The 21,607-nt window shown below is 59.7% G+C and overlaps 1 protein-coding gene across 8 annotated transcripts in view; it reads left to right on the top strand.

The window, feature by feature from the left end:
- Positions 1–21,607, top strand: part of PEBP4 (phosphatidylethanolamine binding protein 4) — an 80,798-nt gene that overhangs the window by 58,367 nt on the left and 824 nt on the right. For all 8 annotated transcript variants that reach the window (XM_049830799.1, XM_049830793.1, XM_049830800.1 and 5 more), the window contains 2 exons: positions 13,416–13,461; positions 15,001–15,117. In XM_049830799.1, the coding sequence (XP_049686756.1) occupies positions 13,416–13,461; positions 15,001–15,117 (163 nt within the window). The remainder of the gene's footprint in view (positions 1–13,415; positions 13,462–15,000; positions 15,118–21,607) is intronic.

The raw sequence follows: 21,607 nt of genomic DNA, 5'->3' as shown, positions 1-21,607 counted from the left end.
AGTCTTATCCGCCTGCCATCGGGGCTCGTCCTTGCACCGGGCTGCAAGCAAGAGCTCCCGTTCCCAAGTGTGTGGGTGAGCCTGCTAGCCCCAGGCTGGGCATTGCACAGCTCCAGCACCCCTGCCTGGCCGTGCTTGCAGGTTGTTTGCACGATGCGTGCAACAGGCTGCGATTGCCTGCCGTGCAATACGCGATCGGCGGCTGATAGCTGGCCAGCGTGCAGCCGGCGTAAGCCTGGCTTTGCAGGGTGTTTGGGACATATATCCCCCGCACGATGCCGGGCTTTCACCCTTGAAAGCTCTCGGGAAGGGGCTGCTGGGTGTGCAGGGCTTGCTGCCTTCACTGGTCCGCAGCCTCCTCGGGGTCTCACCTCGATTATGGGCTTTAAGGACCGAGAGCAGCACCCCAGCACCCATCGCTGGTGGAGGTGCTGGCGGAAGGGATGCTCCGGCTCCCACAAGCCTTCCTGGGTACCACTGTGCTTTTTGGGGAGCGAAAAGAGACTTTAGTGCAAAGACTCCTTCTCCAATGAATGCTGAATCGATGACTTTACATTGCGTGGCAGGGCAAGGCTCGTTTTAGGGTTTGATCACACTTGGCTCCATCTCTGCAAGAGCCCGGGCAGGCTCTTTGCAGGGTTTGGGGTTGATTTTGGATGCCATGTGGCCGTAGGCAAAGCCTGGGCCCCAGCTCCCACCGCCGTTCCCACCAGCACATGGTTCATCAGGGGAACCGTCCCGACCTAGTCAAAATCCTCGCTGGCAGGGTAAACCCAACGGTGTCGAAATTTCGGAGAGCTGTAAATCTAACGTGATTGTAAAAAGTTTAAGCCTCCATCTGCAACACGCAGGTAACCCTTTAATTCCCTGACAACACAGAGGTAACTCCCAGCTAAATCCTTAATCCCTGCACATCGTAGCGCTGTGAATTCGGCTCTCCGCAGCCCAGGTCTCAGCTGCAGTGAGAAGCATCGGCTGCCCGCTGCAGCATCCGCGCTCCTCGGCTGCGGTCTCTGTGCTCCTGGCGGAAAAGTCTCCTAAAATAGCTGTGCCCCAAGTGCTGGTGCTTTTACTCTGTTGATCAGAATCTCTGGAACGCCTTTTGCATCTCTTTAAAATAGGAATAACGACGGCTCCTGCATCCCTGCGGTGCCCTGCGCCTGCCCCGAGGTTGCAGCGGGATGGGGGACGGGGAGGCAGGGACGGAGCCACCCAAACCCGGTGTCCCGGCTCCGGGCCAGCCCTCCCTTCTTCTAAAAAGGCTGAAACATTTCCAACCGATGTGACATGTTGGAATGAGCCCATTGCCTGCTCCGGCGGGTGCTGCGAGGCTCGTGAAGCATCGCCAGCATCCGCTGAAAGACTTTCCCCCCGGAGCCTGCCAGAGCCGATCCCTGTGCGATAGCGAGAGGGTGCAGCTGCGGTGAGACCCAGCCGGCACGGAGCAGGCGGCGGGGACGCCGAGTGAGCCCGACGGGTTTGGGAGCTCATCAGCATCATGATGACAGCACTGGGGATTGCTCCACGCGTTGTACAACGCGGGTCCCAGCCGCTGGGAGAACGTTTCCCAACCTGGCGAAACCTGTACGAACGACCACCCTTTCTTAAGCAATTTTCCTGACTCAAGATCCCACCCCAAGTCAGCAGGAGATGGCTCTCTGCTGCCTCTTACAAAACTTCTCCATCCAAACAGGTTTCCTCATTAATCCCTCTGACAGATTTTTTTTTTTTTCCTCTTTTTTTTTGGGTGACCATGCGTGCTGGTTGCTTTTCAGGAGCGTGTTTGGTGCCAGGCCGTGGTGCTGCATTGACATGGCTTGGCTTTTCGCAGCTGGGGGGCTGAGGCTACCCATGGCATCAAGCACAGATCAGCCAAAATTACAGCTTTTGTAGGAAAGACTTACCTGAGGCAGGAGGGAAGGGAATAGCCATCCCTCTGGGAACTGGGCAAATCCAGGTGAGACACAGGGAGGGACCGTCCGGCAGCGCCGGGGGATGCTCAACCCTTTTTTATTTTAGTGGCCCAAATATTGACCTGGAGCAAATCCAGAGGACACCGCTGTGTTCAGCTCCCCTGGATTTACAGCAGATTTCTACGGGGTAAATACTTTTATAGGTGAATGAAAAGTTGCTAATTTATTTCAGCGCTCAGCAAATTGTCTCGGTGGGCTAAAACCCAGCAGTAACATATCCTGAATGTGCGTACGGAAGCACCTGCAGTGGCTTCTAGCCTTTTCAAGACACTTATAAATTCATTTTTCCCCCGCTGGGGGTGACCCACCGCCACCTCACGCGTGTCCTGCCGGGCTCTGCAACCGGGTGCCGGCAGGCAAAGGGTTACGCAGCCCCATCTGCTCGGCTCCCCATTTCACAAGGGCGGGTTTAGAGTTTTACTACAAGTTTCAGACAATGAAGGTGTGTCTGCGCTCGGTGCCTGGTTTGCCCGTTGTGTAGGCGTCGGGTTCAGCGCCGTCTTGTCAACACTTGAATATGTTGAGCATCACTCACGGGGCATTCTGTAAGAAACCTATTAAGTTAATTACCGAGGCTCGCTGTGTGTATGTGTGTGTGTGAGAGCGAGCGTGTGCGCCTCTCCTGTAAAAATTTGGCTTTCTTCGTTGCAAGACACTTCTGATGCAAGCCCCGGCCTCTTGGTGTGATGACATCTTGTCTGCTGCTGTAACTGATACAGGGCTCGCATCGTGCTGCCTGCAAGGCAGAGAGGCTGTGAGCTGGTTTTGGGGGTCAGGGTAGGACCCCCCCACCCAGCCTGGCTCGGGGACACCCACCCAAACACAGGCTCCCCTGCGGTGGCCCTGCTTATAGGCTGAGGAGGAGTTAGGATGGAGATTGGTCCTAAATCTGTGGGGTTTGAACTCAAACCAGGCTGCGCTGCCTGTGTGGGGCCAGCCCGAGCATCCCTGGAGGTCACAGCAGCTTATATCATCCTTTCTGCTCCATCCAAGTACCTGGGAAAATGCAGGTTTGACCCTTTGGTTTGGGAAGAGGGCTGGGGAGGAACCTCTTGGTCTTTACGTTCGCACCGTCACCCACAAATGGCCCAAAATAATCGGGGCTGGAGGAGGGGGAGCTCTTCTTGTTGGGGCTGGGGGGGGGAACGTCCCATTCCCAGTGGCAGGAAAGCACGGTTCGTGCAAGGAGACGGCGCAGAAATAGCCTCCAGCAGCACCAGTGGGCATTCCTGGGGGGGACACCCCCTCCGCTTTTCCTCTCCCCCCTTCCCTCAAGCCCCTCCGCCATCTTCGCATCCCTCCAGACAAGGAGCCGTGGGTCTGAGCCCCAGCCCGGACACGAGCAGTGCTGTTTGAGCAACGATGAAACGCCACGAGCAGCAGCACGTGTCTGCGCTGCCCAGCCCCAGCCTCGCCATCGCATCCCGGCTTTCCCCACGTCCTCGCCCAACCGGGCTGAAACGGGCCCGCCGCATGCTTCGCCGCCCCCGAAATATGTAAAAAAAATGAGTTTTCCCTTGCCGGAGCCTGAGCCGGGGTAGGGAAAAGAGCAAGTGCTGGCTTCTGGCTCCCAGGGTGGTTTTTTTTTTTGGGGGGGGGGAGGCACACGGGGCATTGCACAAACAGCCCCCGGCTCTTGCACGCGCCCCAGGTAGGGCGGCTCAACCCCCTCCTTCCCGCTCCGAAGGAGCATCCCACGGGAACCCGGATCCGGTGGACTTTTATGGAAGAAAGGGAAGTCCATGGCACCGCCGGAGCAGCCTTGGCAGCCGCAACCGCTGAGCGCCCGCCAGCCGTGCAGCAACAGCAACGCTGCTGCCGTTAACCCCTCATCCACGGGACGGGCGATGCCAGACCTTTGCCTGCACAGCTCCTGTCTGCTGGGGTGCAGATTTGCGGGGGGGGTGGGTCAGCAGCCCCGGTACGTGTCTGCCTTGAGTGGGGGCCATAGGATGCTGAGCAGCAAAAAACCACCGGCGAGAAGGCGCGCCTGGCTCTTTCTCAGCATCTAAATCAATGCAAAGGGCTCGTGAGCGTCCCAAAGCTCTCATCTTTCAAGAACTGACATCCCCCCCCCCCGCCAAAAAAAAAAAATAACAAGCAGGAGGGAAGCGGGGGGAGCTCGCGCTGCTCCAGTGGAGGATGTTTCCTGTTGGATTTTCTCCCGTCCCAGGGGCAGCTCTGGACTCTCCCTCCGAGTGCTGCCAAGTCCCGCCGTCAGGAAGCAGCTTTGGGGGGGTGGGGGGGGGAACGGGGATGGAGAGGCCGAGCCCATGGCAGCCCGGATGCGCTGGCGGGGGCCAGACAGCACGTTCCCCTCCCGGCGAGTCCCAGCTGAGGCTGTCGTCATCAGATGCAAAGGGGAGACTTTTTGGCCAACGGAAGGAGAAAAAAAAAAAAAAAATTAAAAAAAAATCAAAAATTAAAAAAAAAAAAAAAATCAACACCCCCCCCCCCCCTCAACCCCACGCTCTTTCCCCAGCACTCCCATCAGATTAACGAAGCCAAAATAGCCAAGTTGGCCCAGAGCGGTAGCAGGGCTGGCACGCGCGGGCTTTGATCCGCCCCCGCACCCAGGAAGGTGGCTGGGCCGGGGATCAGACACCCCAGGGAGGAGGAATTTGCAGGGGAGGTTTGTGGCGTACGCACGCACCCACGGCCACCCTCCGGCCCCGACGTGCCCCCCCCTCTACGCCACGGCTCGGCTGCCAGGGTGGGATGCAGTGATGCACGCAGCATCCTACCTCCCGACCCACCGGGCCCTATTGGTAGTCATCGCTGGGTATCACCCCCCCAAAATCTGGGCTCATGCCCCTGTTTCATGCCCTGGCCTTTCAACCCCGCTTGTCGCTGCTGCGTCAGCGTGGATCTGGCCTTTGCGTCACGTCAGCAGTGTAAAAAATCGCTCCGAAACGCAGGACCACCCCGGAGAGGCGGGAGAGGATGCTTCTTTTGGGAAGGCTGGCTGGTGGCTGGAAAACATCAGGTTTTTCTGTCTTCCCAAAGCTTTGCAGCACAATACAAGGTGGCGGGGCTGTATTTTAATCTCTAAGAGCCTCCCGTCGTTCCTGAGAGTAGCCATGGCATGTCTTGAGCACCGAGCATCGCTGCCTCCAGCACCCACCGGGCTCCTGCCCTCCTCACCAGCCTTTCCCCTTGGACCAAACCGAAGTTTAGAGCATCTCTGCCAGCCTGGTTATGCCTCGCAGAGGGATGTGCCGTTCACACGTGAGATGTTCGGGCCCACGTGCCCCACGGACGTATTTATTACTGTTTTCTACTGCTTGGATGGTGGCAGTGCTAGGGATGCGCTGGCGCTTTGCAACCCCTGAAGCAGATAAATTCCCGTCCCCAAAGGCGAAGCAGCCGGCAGAGTCTCCCCGTGGGCACATCCTCACGGCTGTCCCGTGCCTGGCCCCAGGGGAGGGTTTCAGCACAGGCTCTGCTCTCGGCCGCACAGAATCGGGCTACAGGCCTTTAAATGACTGAATTAGGCAAAATTTGGTGTTTCTCCAAGAATCCTCCGGAAATCTGCTGCTGGAAAAGCAAGCTCATCTTAAAGCTACACGCACGCAGAACAAACAAGTTTTCCACTCTCAAGAACGGTAGAGACTTGGGATGGAAAAGGCCTTTCCAGTCCTACCCAGCCCTTTTTCTGGCCAGTTCAAGCTTGTTCCCTGCGTTGAAATCTCAGGGGCTTTGCTTGTGGCTTTGAAACCTCTCGTAGGGCACCTTTCTCTGGAGTTTTTTGCAGCATTTTGCAGAACTGGGGGTGATGGGGGTGCCCCAGCGAGCGCTGGGGGCATCGAAAGGGACCTGCCCGCCGGCTCCATGGGGTGAACGGGGGGAGATCCTGGTGGACCTCCTGGAGAAGGACCAGGCTCGTGCCAAAGCCCAGCGGAGCAAAGCAGCCGCGCGGAGCCATGCAGGTGTGGTCCGGCGGCTGCTGGGAAAATCGGTGTCGCAAGCGGCGTGTTTGAGCTGTGCCACCCCGCCAGAGTGAGCGAAAACTCGGCGAAGTGCAAAAACCGCCCTTCCCCTTCTGCCCCCCACCCGCCTCCCCACGCCTGAGCCATCCTCAAGCCTTCCTCCTCCTCCTCCTCCCCACCCAGCACCACTTCCCACCCCAGCGATGCAGCACCGGTCGTCATCCCACCGGCACCGAGGAGGCAGGGGATGCTTACGGGGGGGTCCTGGCTGGATTGCGTGTGGGACGAAGCCCACGCCAGCCCTCCCCTCGGCGGACCAGCACCGGGCCAGTGGGTCAGGGTGACTCATCTGGCAGCCAGCTCCGCCGTGAGCTCGCCCGCAATTGCAACACCGCCGGGATATTAAACCCAGCCAGCCGCAGAGCCCGGCATCCACGCAGCTTCCTAACACGCCCCTGGGGTTGCTATCAACATCCCTGTTGTTCTTAGCAATCGCATCCATCATTTATCATCCCGGTTTACAACAGAGGCCCAGGGGCTGGGAGACGGGGTGTAACCGCGCAGGACGCGATTGCGACGCTCTCCGAAAGGGTCTTTCGGGTGATCCGGGTTTGCGGCCACCCCACCGGGTGCTGCTGCCCGCTGCTCCGGCTTTCAGCCGCGGCGAAGGAAAGCAAGGCAGAGCCGGTGTAGACAGCAATCAGAGCGTGTAAGCCCTTTCCATAAGCTGATTTAAATCATCTTTTTATTCAACCGGTGCATTTTTCTTGCTTAAATGAACCCTGACGCTTCTCTGCCGGGGACCCAGGAGAGAAGGGGTAGCGGGAAACCTCCTTCATGCAGTTTCTTGGCAAGCCAGCCAACCTCTCCTCCCAAATCCGTCACTTATACCCAGGCTGCGAGTGTTCTGGCAGAGCCGCATCTCGCGTGCCCTCCTGCAGCAGCTTGGCTGCACGTCTGGGGCCGGAGCCCAGCATCCTGCATCCCATTCCCCCCATCCCAAGCGCTACCCTCTGCCTCTGTAATATCATGGGTTGTTTTTTTTTAAAAAAAAAAAAAAACCAAACCAAAAAAACAAACCCTCCTTTTTCAACAGAAGTGTTTTGGCTGAAGTTTCAAAACCATCCAAGTGTCATCACGGCCTCCGCCCCGCTGCCTCGGACCCCTCACCTAGATCGTTAAGGAAAGGTGCAGATAGGCAGAGCGTCTGTGCCAGCAACGCCTAAGCCAGGCAGGTATCTGTCGCTCGCTGGAAATCCACCCAGCAGAGCCTCCCTCTTTTGAAATGGGATGTTCTGGCACTGGAAACGCCGTCCTTGGGCTTCTAGGAGGGAGGTGGGAGCCCAGTGAAGGTCTCTGCAGCGTGCGGATCCTGTACGGTTCAGGTTATTAAGTGCAGCATTTTGTCTCTGCTGCTTTCATGCTCCTAGATTAAAAAACCTTGCAAAGAGCCAAACACCGAGGTGATTTATGTTTATTTTGCTTACTTAATAACCCTATAGCATGTCCTTCCCTGGGGCATTAGGGTGTATCAGACAGGCATTAATTTAAATTACAACCGTGCCTGATATTTATTTTTTAATATATTTTTATGGTAGCCTTCCCCATTTATAGCGAACTAGAAAAAAAGCTGGGCCACGCCAAGAAGCTGTAATCGCTACCTAATAATCCTAAAAGCAATCGGGGTAAATCGTCGGCGATGCTGACCCTGGAAAGCCAGAGGAGAGGCTCTTCGGCGCTGTGTCGGAGCGGTGACATCCCAGCGTGGCCACCAGGTCCTGGTCCGACCCGGGCAGATCACTGCCTTCATCAGGGACCCAAGGGTGGCAACGGGACCCCTCGAGCTGCTTCTGCTCCCTGAGGACCCTCGGGGAGGGTTCCAGGGGCTCTAACGAGCCTCAGTTCATGTTTTTGGATGAGGCTGCGTAGTGCTTCGGTGCATATTCGTGCAGCAATGGTATTAAAGGCAAGCGGTTTCGGTGCTTGTAGCCGTGTCAGTCGAAAACCAGACAGGTCCACCGGCTGAGCGGTACCAACCCTCCCGGGTTTAGCTTTTCCTCGCCACCCACTAAGGTTCTGGATCTGCCCCAAAGAGAAGTTCCCCGCAGAAAGAAATGCCCCTTTTCCACTATTCCTGCGCCTGTATGTGGCTCGGATGTAGTTTACCAAACTTTCATGCGCAGACTGACAGCGAACAAGCCAAATATCACCCGGAATGGTGAAACTCCGTGAGAGTTAAGGGAAATTAAATAATGGGCTTGGGCTATGGGTAATGGGGGACCGGCAACCGGGGCTGGGGCAATCGCACGTATCCGGCCCTGTGTAGCTCGGCAGGTCCCCGGGGACGCGGTGCTGGACCGCGCATCGCCGGAGCCTGCCGAGAGGATCAGGAGATTCTCAAGCAGTGGATTAATCTCCTGTCATTTGCATGCATGAAAAGCAAAGTGGCTGGGCAATTAAGAGCCAGGCGGAAAGTTAGGCTGGAGGCGTGGGGTACTCGTGTTTTGGTGGCGGTGAGATGCTGGGGATCATTTCTGCCTCGGGTCCGGGGTGGCCTGTGCCACAACTCCAGCTGTGCCAGAGGAGCAAAACTGGCTCTGAGCAAAAGCTGAGGGCCCTGAGTCATCCCGAGGATCTGGGAACTGGGACTATGGGGAAGCACCAGAGAGCAGAGGCTGAGGATAACATCTTGGGGTTGGGGAAGCTGGCCTGGTTCCAGCGGGAAGGGGAGGTTTCTCCAGATTTGGGGCGCGATGGGATCCGGCACCGGCTCTGGGTGCTCTGCCAGGCTTCGGTGTGGGTTTATCTGTGGCCTCAGGGACGCAAGCCTCGGTCTCCTCTCTGCAGCAAGGTGACCGTGGTTCTCCCAGCTCAGGGCTGAGCACATGGAGACGAAGCAGGAGAGGGCTCCGGCACCTCCGGGACGTGCCGGTGAGAAGCAGGAGGGGTGCAGGGAGCTGCATCCCACGGGCTGGGCAGCCAAAAGCGTGCGTGGGGTGTCGGGATGTTCATAATCCTTGATTTCCCAGCTTCTCTCCTGATTTACCTGGTCAGCAGCCAGCGGGCGCGGTGGATGGGCCGGGCAGCGTGGTACCAGCCGGGGTGTGCATGCACCCCGCTGGGTCTGCTGCAACGCTGAAAATCGCAGCCTTGTTAAAGCCAAACGGCTGCATTTCTAATGCAGAAAGGCGGGGAGGGAGCTCTGGTTTCCTCCAAAGCCTGCGGGTGCAGGCGGGTGCACGGGCAGATTTGGGGGTACAGGGCCGTCCCAGACCAGGGATGCCGGGGAGCATCCTTGCTCCCTGTGTGCACGAGCTCCCCACAAACCTCGGTTGCCACAAGCACCCGGGACCTTTTTCCACCATGGCCAATGCTAAGTCGTTCCCTGCCCTGGGAATCTGCTGTTAAAACACTTTCCCGGGTAATACAGTAGCCGGGAGAGACCCTTCCCCACCGTGCCCTTCCCCTCGTGGCAGCACAAGGACATCCCCACCTTGGTGGGCTTTTCTTCCATGAACTCCTTCCATGTCTTTCTCTGTATTTTTCTTTTTCTACTAATTCCTTTCCCGATGGAGAGAACACGACGTGGACGCGCCAAGCTTTAATTCAGTGGCATAACAACGTTGGCATAACGGGATGTGACATTTATAATAAAACAAGGATTTGCATGGTAGGGGCTGACAGTCTCCTTCGGGCACGAAACCCCAGCTTGATGGTGATCGGAAAAGCGAGGGTGGTCTGGAGCCGTGCCGGCAGGGAGAGGGTCGGCGTGGCGTGGGCGAGCTGGGGCAATTCGGCACCATCCCATGCCCGGTGCGGGGATCGGTGTGGAAGTGAGCTAAAATGCAAACGGGCAGCTGAGCTGGGAAATGCCAGAGTTTGGGAGTGCTGGGAGCTCGCTCGGCCCTGCCCTGCTCTCACATGGCCTCCCTCCATGCAGAAATAATTGGAGGGAGAGTTTCTCTTGGACCGGGATTTTTTCTCACATGCTTTTTGTTGGAAAGCAGGACGAGACTGAACGTTTCTGGGAGTTGGGGTAGGAGCGATCCTCACCACTGGTGCTGGCTTTGGTGGAGAGGAGGAAAACCCAAAGCGTGCACCTTCCCCTGCAAGGACACGGTTGAACAGATCCGTATCCAGCTGCAATTAGCGTCTTATTCCTTTATTCTGTGTTCGAGCCTCTGCTCCGCTTGCAGAAGGCTGGATTGCCATCCTGGCGGCTCTGCCCTGCCCGGGATGCTCCCCTGCGCTCCCGAGAGCCGATTCATAAATCCTGACCTCATTATAAAGATCACAGAAAGAGAGAATAACAAATCTGGGCTCCTGGCTGTGCCGGCTTTGAAGCCGCCTTCCCCCCGTCAAGCTAGCGTGCCATAAGCGAGCAGCGCAGGAGGAGCCCTGTTTGTTTGGGGATTAACTTCCCCACTTGGTTAATTGTTGGTTAATCGTATCAGCACGCTGCCGGGCCGGCACCTCGGCTGCTGCCCCGCGGGATGCGGCCCCCCAGCACCCGGATAAATCCCATGGGGTCCCCGGGGCCGGGCTGGGGCACGCTCCCGGCAAGGCGGCAGCAGCCCAGCCCCGCTCTGCTGCGCAGCCCTGGGTCCCATCCGTCATCTGTTTGTCCTGGTGCCCTGCCAGCGATTGTGCCGATTCCCACACCCACTTTCCATAACCCTCCGTCCTCGCCCGGGCGAATCGCTGGCGCGCTCGCCACCCATCCCTTTCCCCTCCTCTCTGATGGGATCAGACACGTTCTGGAGAAGGGGAAGAAAGGAAAGTTAAAAAAAAAAAAAAAAAAAAGATCAAGAGGAAAACAAAATGTGACTCACTGCCTTCTTAATTTATTTGTATTTATTTATTCCCCCCCCCCCCCCCGCCCTACGCTGCGACGTGCAGCAGGCAACACCGAGGGCTGGATGCGATCTACCGGAGAGCCCCGGTGCAGCCGGTGTCCAGCTTGGTAAAGGAGTGTCGGGAATGAGGGGGGAATAATTTTCTCCACTCTTTTGGCCGAGGAAAAGAGTACAGAGAGGAGGTCCTGGCACAGAAATTGCACGGCACAGATTTTTAAGCCTGTCCAGGTCTCCGCGCAAGCATCCCACCAGCATCCCGTGCTCCACCAGCACTTGATACCACACAGCACGGACCTGAGGGTGGAAATATTTAATTCCACCTCCTACACTGTGTCCTCGGCAGGGGAAAGAGAGAAGAAGATAAAAGACTCGGAAGCTCAAATGGTGTCATTAGGAACTATTAATGCTCTCATAAAAGGGCATTAATAAACCCGGCAGCTCATCAGCGTCCATTAGCTCCGCTCGTGGCAGGGATCTTTGGGGGCCACCGGCGTGCGATGCTCCCCTTGCCCTCACCAGCATTTCAGCAAAGGGGCAATGGGCTGGAGCGGGGAGTTATTCCTCCCTGCAAACCATTCCCCCGACACTTGCAAATACCCGCTTCCCAGCTGCAGGTCCCCCTTGCCCCGGGGAAGGCGGTGGAACCCCGGGAAGGAAAGCTTGCAGGAGCAAGCGGGGCTTCACACCCGACCCCGCCAGCCTCTTCTACAGCCCTGGAGCCTGTGCCCATTGCGAGCAGAGTTTGCTCCCTTGCTTCCAGAATAGCTGTTTACTATTACAAAAAAAAAAAAAAAAAAAAAAAAGGCAGGGTTTACAGTGCTCATCCCTACTTTCTCCCTCCCGCCCTCTTCCTGTTCTCGCCTCTTAAAAGGAACTTTATCCTTTGACTCTCCCATCCCCGGGGCTAGCCAGAACCCACTGCATCTTGGGGCGAGCAGGCAACCCACATCAGCAGGCAAAAAAACAGGGAGGAGGCCCGGCTTCTCCCGATAAGCCCATGGCAAAGCCAGGAATAGCAGCGAGGTCCCCGCACGGGAGCAGCCCTACCCGGAACAGAAAAAAACCTCAGTCCCTGCCTTTGAAGAGCGGGGACTGGCAGCCGGCCCGGCCGCATGGCGAGCTTGGGGTTTGCTGCGAGCTTCCTCCGCCAGCTCAGCCCCGCAGCCAAGACCGGCACATCTGGGGGGAGCGGGCACAGCTGGAGGGGCTGGGCATGCAATGGCTGGGGAGAGCAGATGTGCGCATCTGGATGGAAGAGGCACGCACATCACCTGGGCAGCACGGGCATGCACACGCATGGGTGGGCTGGTAGCACACATCTGGGTGGAGCCGGCGCGCACATCTGGGCAGGTTGTGCTCGCACATCTGGGCAGACTAGGCAGGGAGAGAGCAGCCAGCATAGCCCCACGGCCTCGTGTCCCCCTCCGGCACACCCTGGGGTGCTTCTCCCCCGGCAGTCCGTGTGCCACCTTCCCCTCCCCCTGGGACCCAAGGCATCCAAACCTGCCAGTCGCTGCCCAAAATCTTAGTCATCACCTCTCTCATCGGGTTATTTTCGGCTCCGGCTGCCCAGGTGGCGAGCCAGCGTTGGGGAGCCGATAGCCAGGGACCTGAGCGGGCACTTGGCTTCCCGGTGACCTTTGCTGTGCCACCGGCAGCTCGCAGGACGCTGTCGCCTGCTGTGACTCAGTGCAAAGCAGGTTTCTTTTGGGAGAAAGCAAAGCTTTGATCCCAAAGAGCCGGGGAACCGACCATGTTCCCCGCGTGCACTTTTGCTTGCAGTTATCTGATGCATCTTTTTTTCAGGGTAATAACTCCCAGGGCAGGTTAGGACGGAGGAGCCCTGGCAGCGGCGTGTGTGTGGGCAGGACTGGAATAACGGGTGCCGTAGGAGAGGATTTACAAGCGCTGGCGGCGGCACTGGTGGGAGGTGGGGGCCGGCCGAGAATAGCACAGCAGGTCAGGGGTGAGGTGGCTTGCGAGGGGCCAGGATGCGGCCGAAGATCCCGCCGCTGCCCCCTTGCCATTAATCCAGTTCCAGCGGGATGCTCGGTGGTCTCGGCAAAGCCTCCTTCTTCCAGGGAAGCGTCCCAGGCCAGGGATGGAGAGCCAAGCCCGCCGGGCGGTGGGGCTTGCTCACCAGGCAGGAGTTTCGGTTGAGAGCAAAACCACCGCGATGGGGCAAAGCTTTGCCACGGGAATGCCGGTGCAAATCGCTGCGGTCCTCCACTGCCGGCCCCTTCCCAGCCGACACGCTTCTCCCCTCCCAAAAACCTGCATGCAAAGCAGCACCGTGGCTTTTAACGGGCTATCGTGGCTCTCCCGGTGTGCCACAGCCTGGACCACCCACCTGGATCGCCGGATCACTGATGGTCCCTGTGTGCAGGTGACAGCGCGGTGACGGCACTGCCGGTGTGCCGGGGCACCGTGCGTAGAGCCTCTGAATCCCAAATAGCCAAAGAAAGGCCCTGGCGTGCTCCTTCTCCCCCTGCCCTGTCTCCCTAATGATATTTGCAAGGAAAACACTGGAAATGTTGGAAAACGAATCCCTGGGGAGAAGCGGGTGCAGCCGGGGGGGCAGGAGTGGTCCATCCCCTCCACATCTTTCTCCTGGGGGTCCCAGTAGCAACTCACCCCCCATCTTCTTGTCCTTTCAGGGTGCGGATCTGAGGACCGGGGACGTCAAAGGGCTTGTGCTGACGGGTGAGTGCAGACCCCGACACGGGGGGGATGGGGTCTCCTGCAGCCCAGGCTGGGAGCGGCGACGAGACGGTGGCAGAGCTGGCTGTGCCCGGTGGGGACGAGCACGCCGGGACGCAAGGGAGGGACACGAAGGGTTTCTGCAGGGCGCAGCTGGGTGCTGTCTGAAATAGGAGCCACTTTTTCTCTTATTTTTCTGGAGGCAAAAGAGGTTAAAAGACTCCCCAGCGGTTGGAAGAGCTCCAAACCAGCGCAAAAGGGGCGGGGGGGTGTGGTGGTGGTGGAAATACAATCAAAAAGAAAAAACACGAGATAAAAGCGGGTGAATCCCAACAACTTCTGTGATGTTGCACCGACAGAGACTTTCGGTTTAAAAACAGGCCAGGCTCACGGAGTTTACACCCTAAGGGGGTGGGGAAGAGGGGCCCGGGGCTCACCCTGCTGGGGGTGACCGAATCCTGGAGGAGCTTCAGCATCTTATCCCTTGGCATCACGTCCTTCCATCCCTGATGCAGGATGACGGGCGGCTGCCGGCATTGGCAGCGCCGCGCGTGCATCGGGGGGAGTCTCTCCCTGGATGTCCCTCTCCTGGGGACAACCAGCCCTCTCTGACCTCACCAGCCGGCAACGATGCTCCTATGGCCGGAGCCAGCTGCAGGCCCCACATCTGGGCAGCTGTGCGCTGCTCGCTCCCACTTTGGCTGGGTTAAGGGCGTGCATGCAGCGCAGCGTGCAGCCGGGGACGTGCCCGCCTGTGCGTGTTGAATATCTGTAGCCAGGTGAGGAAACAACCCCGGACTTCCAGCACCTGAGAACCCGCTGCTTCGACCACAAGAGCATCCTCCTCCTCCAAATCTGGGTGCAGGAGGACTTCAAAAGCCCGGCAAGCTGGAGCCCAGCCGGCAGAGTTCCAGGCACCCCAGACCCCCACGGGGTAGCCGGGAGGGTGAGGGGTGCTGGCCATGCACCGGCGGGGTGCTGGGGGTCTCAGACTCCTGTGTCCCCCCCCACCGAAGCAGGTCCCTGCGTGGCCCTATCCAGGGGAGGCTGCACCCAGTGTGGGGGGAATGGGGAGAGGGCATGGCGGGGATGGTGCAGGGATAGGAAGGGTGATGGAGGAGAAATTGAGGCACTCGGCAGGGAGGCGAGGAGCACCCCGGGGCTCTGAAGTTGAAAGAGGAGGAGGAGGAGGAGGAGGAGGAGGAGGAGGAGAGGGCGGTGCTGGCGCAGCGGGAGGCTGGGGGCAGGTTATTTCAGGAGAAGGAAAACAGGAGCTGGCCCCCAGGCAGATGGGGGGGATCCAGGCGGTGATAAGGGAGTGGGCAGGTTTGGGGGGGGGGCACAGTGGCTGCTCTTGCCCGTGAAATACGTGAGCTGCTGAGCGCTTTCTCCCTCCAGCCCCACGCGTGGCGAGGGGCCTCGGTGCACGGCGCTGGGTGGGAGAACCGATCCCAGCCCGGAGCGGGGTGGTGGGCATGTGGTTATGGTGGGAAGCGGGTCCCGCTGGGCGGGATGCTCAGCCGTTATCTTTTGCATCCCCAGATTACGTCCGGCCCACGCCTCCACCCCGCAGCGGGTACCACCGCTACCAGCTCCGCCTGTACGAGCAGCCGGCTCACGAGGCCATCGCCCTGAGCCCCGAGGAGCGGGTCTCGCTGGGTAAGGAACAGCCGTGCCCTCGCTCCCGGCCCCATGCCATGCCCCGAGTGGCTTTCCTGGGGGTACGGATAATGCCATGTGCTCGGGCATGCCAAAAGTGCCGGGCTGGCGATGCTCATTTGGTGCAAAGGGACTTCAAATCATTACACGGAACACGGATGGGGTGTTAAGTCCTTGCAAGGCAGCAGAAACTCTGGGCAAAATGGCTGGTAACGGCCTGGCTAGCGGGATCGGAAGCAGGGAGAGATCTCGTGGGCTGTGAAATCGGGATGAGTCCTTGCTGGTACGTCCCCCCTTCCCGAGCCGCGGGAGTTGCATCACCGCCACCTCGGAGCACGCAGATAAGGATCAGCCGTGGAGATGGTTTAGCAAAAGATTGCTCAAACCGGGCTGACACAACGCCCGCCAACTCCCAGCTCGTCTCCACCCCACGCGGTGCAGGGACAGGGCTGCCGTCTCCCAAAAAGCTGCACGCCAAGGATGGAGGCAAGCAGCCGAGACCCCCCCCCCCCCAAGACTTGATGAGACCATCCCCACTGCTTCATCCCGGATGGGTGCACCCTGGGGCGTGGGGTCACCTGCGGGACCCCCGGCACGGGCAAGGATCCATCCTCCAAAATGCAAAACGTGGGTTCCTTCCCCGGATGGTTCTGGCGCAGCCTGGGCTGGAGCACGGGGCACTGCGGTTCACGTGGCCTCGACAAGGGAAATTTCAAAACTTTCCCAGCCAGGACCACATGAGCACAGCTCGATAGGCAGGTCAGGTCGGTGCGTCTTGTCTGTGCCGGCCTGACTCACCCCTGCGCCGTGTTAACCAACGCTGCACATCCCGGGGGAAGGCAGGCAGCGGCGGGGGAGCTCGGGGAAACTCGGTCTCCCCGGACCCCCGTGCTGGGAGAGACCCCGAAACCCACCCGGTGTGGGGCTGTGGTGCTTGTCCCGTGGTCGGAGCGGGCTGCTGCTGCTGCGAGTCTCTCTGTGGGTGATTTCTGCCCTTCGGTTTGCTTTCTGGCTCATTAGCTCTGCTTCTTAATGACATGCATTGAAGCCACCCTCCCTGCTAGCGGAGTGGGGTGCTTCCCCGGCCCCTCGTCCCTGGCGTGGTGGGAGGAGAGGGGTCCACTGGTGTCACCTGGGGCCATGCACCCGCATCCCCATCCCAGCATCCCGGGGCTGGGAAGGGAGCCTGGAACACCCACCAAAGAGCTTTTTCCAGATAAATCCTCTTATTAGCAGAATATGCACCTCCAGCCCCCAAATTTCATACCCAAAGGGGTTCAGCCACCAGACCCATGTGTCCTGCGGAGGGTCCCCCCGCCGTCCCCCCGTCCCCCGAGGTGCAGGGTGGCTGGGTGCTCCCCACCCTGCACTGTCTCCATCCCATCCTCAAGTTTCTCAGCCCTTCCCAGGCTCCCTGGGAAAGACCCGTTAAAACAGCAGCGGATATTTTCTCCGCAACATCTGATGCTTGAGCATCGCCGTTTGTCAGGCAGCTGCGGCTGTCTCGGCAGAGGCTGTAATTTAAGTCGTTGGTTGAAGGTTATTTTTAACCATTTCACTGCTGCATCACAGGCTTGGCCTGTCCGGCGGGTGCTGCTGGATTGAACCACCACCCGCCGGCAGCCCATCTCTTTAATTCCCAGGGCAGCTGGTAAGAGGGGCATGAGCCCTAAAAGCAGTCAAAGGCTGAAATTTTGGTTTCTCAAGGGTTTTAAATAAATCCATCCCCAGGGACCATAATGGGATGAACACCAATCAAACCGCTGGTGCATCCAGCCCTGTGCGGCTGAGCACGGGGGTCTGACCCCACGGTGCGAAGGCAGCGCACGGGGAGAGGAGAAAACACCTTTGGCAGCACTTGGAAACAAGGAGGGCCTGACGCTGACCCCAGTGGACCACGGGTGAGAAACACAGCCCGGTCCTCTGTGGCTCTGCCTTGGTCCTCTCCTCCTGTGGTACAAGAGATGTGGGTTCACCTGGTGATGCTGCAGGCGCAGCTTGCAGCCTTGCTTGGGGTTTTCCATCTTGCTTGGCCTTAAACCAGCCCCTTCTTCTTGCTTTTATTTTGCCCTACATCTGGTGGCAGCGATATCTCCATCTCACCAAAGATGGTGGCACCCATCGCCACCAGGTGCTAATCCCGGCGAGGGAGCGATGTCCTGACCGGAGCACCCGGTAGGTGACGGGAGCGGCGCTGGCCCATCCCAACCTCCGGACGCATCCAGCATCCAGCGCCGCATCCCTGCGCCGTGTACCACCAGCGCTGTGCCATGCATCCATCCCTCTGGCCGCTTGTCCCCTGGGTAGACCCTGCTCGGGGAGAACACGGAGCCCCACGAGAGCGTTTCTCTCACCGCTCAGCTCGCAGAGACGCTCTCTCCTTCGCCCTCCGCCCAAGCAAAGGCATGGACTGCGCTTTGGAGGCCGAACGGGGAAAGGTCCTGGGCCGAGCAGGGCCAAACTGGGGAAGGTGGTGTGTGCCAGGAAGGATGGCAGGAGCTTGGTGGTGGAGCCGAGGGGTAGGAGCCTCCAGAAGAGGGCACTAAACCAGGACCTGCCCGTCCGCCACGTCCCTGCTCCTCGGAAAGAGCCGCTCCTTGTACAAATCCCTGGGAAATTAAAAAGCGAGGGGCAATGGTGAGCGTGGAAAATAAATCTGTGCTACTTCTCCCCCCGGCCTGGCTTTGCAATGCCGGCAGCTCAAAGGGAGAGAGGATGGCTCCGCGGTGGCCGGTGGTCTCTGGTGCCCACCCTACCTTGGGGGTATCCAGGCTGGGATGGCACTGATGGGCAGCGGGTCGGGTGCCATGCCCAAGGGCGTGTGGGCAGGCAGTGGCGGAGCTGGAGGAGGGCTGCAGCACCCCGCTCACGTCCCCTCGATGCCGCTCCCTGCAGCGAGCCCGTCGCTGGTGGCAATGGTGAAATCAGTTGTTTACAGCAGAGGTGTTTCTCCAGGGTGGCTCTTGAGCAGAAAGACTTGTTTCGTCAGGAAAAAAAAAAAATAATCTGATCCTTCTCTGCGAGCGTTTCTGATCAATCCCTGTACCAGCCAGCTCTTTCACTGTGCAACCTTGGTCAAATAACTCTCTCGGAGCCTCAGTTTCTCCACTGGAGTCTGATTCACTCCACTTTTTGACTGTGCTGCAGCCGTGCAAGCAAATTGTCACTGGGCGCCAGCTCTGTCCCCTCTTGGGACCAAAGTTGGGGACCCTCGGAGTGTCCCCAAGGCCATACGAGCACCGTCAGGCAGCGCAAAGCCCTTCCTCCCCGCTCGCCCCGCTTCCCTCCCCAGGAGGGTTACAAGCCGTGTTTGTATTTTGGCGAGATGCAAGATAATAGTTTGTGGTCTGCAAAATGTCAAAGCCACCCGTCGCATCCCGAGGCGTTGGCACCCGCTGCGAGCTCTCGATCCGGCGGTGGGGCTCTGCTGCCTGCTGCAGCGAGCTGCGGGAAAATCCCTCGGCCGGGGGAATTCAGGCGTCCGCTGAAGCCCGGCCATGGCGGGGTGGTATGGCAGCCGCTTTTCGGGGACCTTTTCACCCATCTGCAACCCGCGGGAGGATGGAGACCGTTCATTTTCCACCTCCTTCCTTTTTCTTGTAGGGGAACATTAATTAGCAGATCTTGAGGCTTAATTGCAGCTGCCGGGCAGTGCCGTACCACCCTCTGCTTCCCCCCTGCCGTGCCCCGGTGCCAGATGCCCACCAGCTCCAGTGAGCATGGGGAGATGCTCCCCAGCATCCCCAAACCTCCTCCTGCCCCGGAAAGGCATTTTACAACCGGGAATGGACTTTTGCCTCCCAGAAATGTTTGCCTCCAGGGAGAGGCAAGTCCTTTGGGGACCAGGGAGCGGGGATGAGGCCGGCTAGTCGCCCTCACCGTGGCTCCATCCTTCTCCAGCTCCGGCTTCACATCGGGGCTGCAGCATTGACTCATGAGCCGACCTTGTGTGCCTCCGATCCACCCAGCTGGAAAATCGGGTTGGACTGGGCCCCGGCGGGGAGGGAAAGGCTGTGGCTGGGATGGGAGGCAGCGAAGGGCTGCGGGGAGCACACGGTCCCGCCTGAAGTCCCCGGGTGCAAGTTAATGGTGACCAAAGCAGCTGGCGGCCTCCCGCCTACCTCCGCTGGGACATCATTAATCTTGGCAGAAAAGCATCAGGGCTCCTATCAGGGAGAACGGCCCCGCTGATGAGGCTGATAAATTACAGCCGGCAACGTGCCCCCAGCGCTGCGGGGCCGGGAGAAGGCGGGGACCGGTTGTTTTGGGGGGGTAGGGTGCAATGGTGGGGCTGTGAAACAGCCCCGTGCGCCCATCGCCTGCGGGGCCAGAGGGTCCCCGAGCTCCCCGAGCCCAGCAGCTGCCTCGTGCCTCAGTTTCCCCATCTGGTGCTCAGGGATCAGGTGGCTGCCGCACGTGTGGGTGTCAGCGGGCGCTCCTCTTCCTCCGGCGGGTGCTCAGATAAGGGCTGAGCGCCATGATATAATCCTCTGGGAAACGAGCTTGAAAACGGACCAAGCCATGGATGAAACCTCGTATTGTTTTGGTGGCGAGAGGGATCGGCAGCAGCGTGACCGTGGCTCTCCGGCCAACCACCCGCTCCCCTCCCCGGCTCTGTGGTCCCAGTGACTCGCAGTCCCCAGTCCTGGGAGCCGGCCGGTGCGGCGGCATGATTTGGGACAGTTTGCAGAAAGTTGTCACCCTGTGCCAGGGTGTACAGGCGGTCATGCCAGGATGGGGCACCCGGTTTACGGATGCCCCCGAGGGGTTGGATCTGGTATGGGGGGGGGGGCGTGCAGACCCCCAGACCCGGTAGCCACCCGATGTATCACCCCTGGCTTTGCCACCCCAGCGGCTGTGCCCGGGGGCTTTCCCTGCAGCCGGTCCCGTCTCCCGCAGAGGGACGGGCACAACCGGTGCGATGGCAGGTAGGAAAGTAGGTCAGGAAAAACCCCGGCCCCACGCGTGGCGGCGAGAGCCTGGGCCAGCGCCCGCAGCCCTGCAGCGGTTCTGCCTCCTCCCGGCTCCTTTCATCCGTGCCTCTCCGGAGGCTTCACGAACATCAATGACAACTCCCGGCACCCCTGGGAGTCGGGGGGCCGCCACGTCTTGCTTTCACCCCGATCCCACGGGGCACCGGCTGCTTTCCCCCCTCCCGGGGCTCGCCGAGCGCTTTGAAACCCAGCGGATGAAAGGCGCCCGCCGAAGGGCTGTGGGTGCAGCGGGAGCGTTCCCCCCCCCCGAGACCCCTTCCCCTGGCACCACGCTCGCTGGGACCCCCGGAGCTGGGGCGGGAGGATGGACTGAGACCCCAAAGTGAGTGGCTGCTCCTCCTTGCCGGGGTGGTTTTTGGGGATGGAGGTGTTTGCGGCACACGCCGGGGCCCGACGGCCGTGCAGGAGGGTGCCAGGGCTCACAGCCATTGCCTGGCTTGGCAGCGGTACCGGCAAACCCAAACTCCCCCCTCGGGATCCTGCGTTGGGGGCATCTCCCCCCTCAGACTTGGGCTGCGGTGATGAGCCAGAGCCGCTGGAAACGCGGGACTGTCCTTGCCCTCGGCTTGGTTTGGGTCCTCGGTGGGTGGTGGTGACGACGGGGGGGGACGTCTGGGACACCCCCAGCCACACGTAGCCTGATGCATTTCAACATCTCCTCCCAGCCGGCATGCCGGGGTGCAGGGTCCGGCCCGAGCATCCCGGGACCTCCTTCCAAGACACCGGAGCATCTCCCTGACCGCATCCTATTGCAGCTCCAGGAGGTCGCAGGGTGCAGTGCCGGCACCGGGAACATTGGCAGAGCCCACTGGGGGCTTTTTGGCTGTGGGGTGATTCACGGTAGGGCCTGACCCAGTGCCCGAGGTGGGGGGCAGATAGGGGGGTGGGAGCTGGGCTCCGCCGGCACCCCGAGCCATCTTCACCCCACGCGGGTGATGCAGCAGCTCGGGTTTTGCTCAGCACTTTTGCAAGAGCAAAGGGGATGGTTTGCTCCAGTTGGGGCTGAGATGTGAAGGCAGATAAGGGCTGCCAGTCTGCAGCGTGACATTAAAGAGCAGCGCCAGGAAGGGGAGAGGAGGGGAGGACGGGTTTCAGATAAACAACGGGCCCCTTTCCTCGCCCTGCAACCCCAGGGCCATGTCCTACCCAGTGTCCCACCAGGCAGGGACAGAGGTGGCAGCGTGAGCCGCTTGGGTCCCATCATCGCCGGGGAAAGCCCCTTTGGCAGAGGAGGAGGATGCTGCACCGACCACGAGCCAGACCCACGCGCGACACTGAACTCTTGCAAAGTGCAGGGGGATTTTTGGCCCACGGGGACAAGGGAATCCCTCCTGCCCACCGCCCCGGAGAGGGTTTCCCTGCCACCTCCAGTGTAGGAAAAACCAAGGCTGTCTCCAGCCATGAGCTGCCCCCAGATCTCTGGCATCCTCGGGGTCAGGGCAGGCAGCCGCGGAGGGGGGGGCGGTCAGGAATGAAGAACACTCTCGGCTCCAAAA

Source organism: Accipiter gentilis, chromosome 28 (assembly GCF_929443795.1).
Source record: "Accipiter gentilis chromosome 28, bAccGen1.1, whole genome shotgun sequence".
NCBI classification, from domain to species: domain Eukaryota; kingdom Metazoa; phylum Chordata; class Aves; order Accipitriformes; family Accipitridae; genus Astur; species Astur gentilis.
Note: the sequence above shows the minus strand (reverse complement) of the source record. Positions and strands in the feature narration are given on the sequence as shown.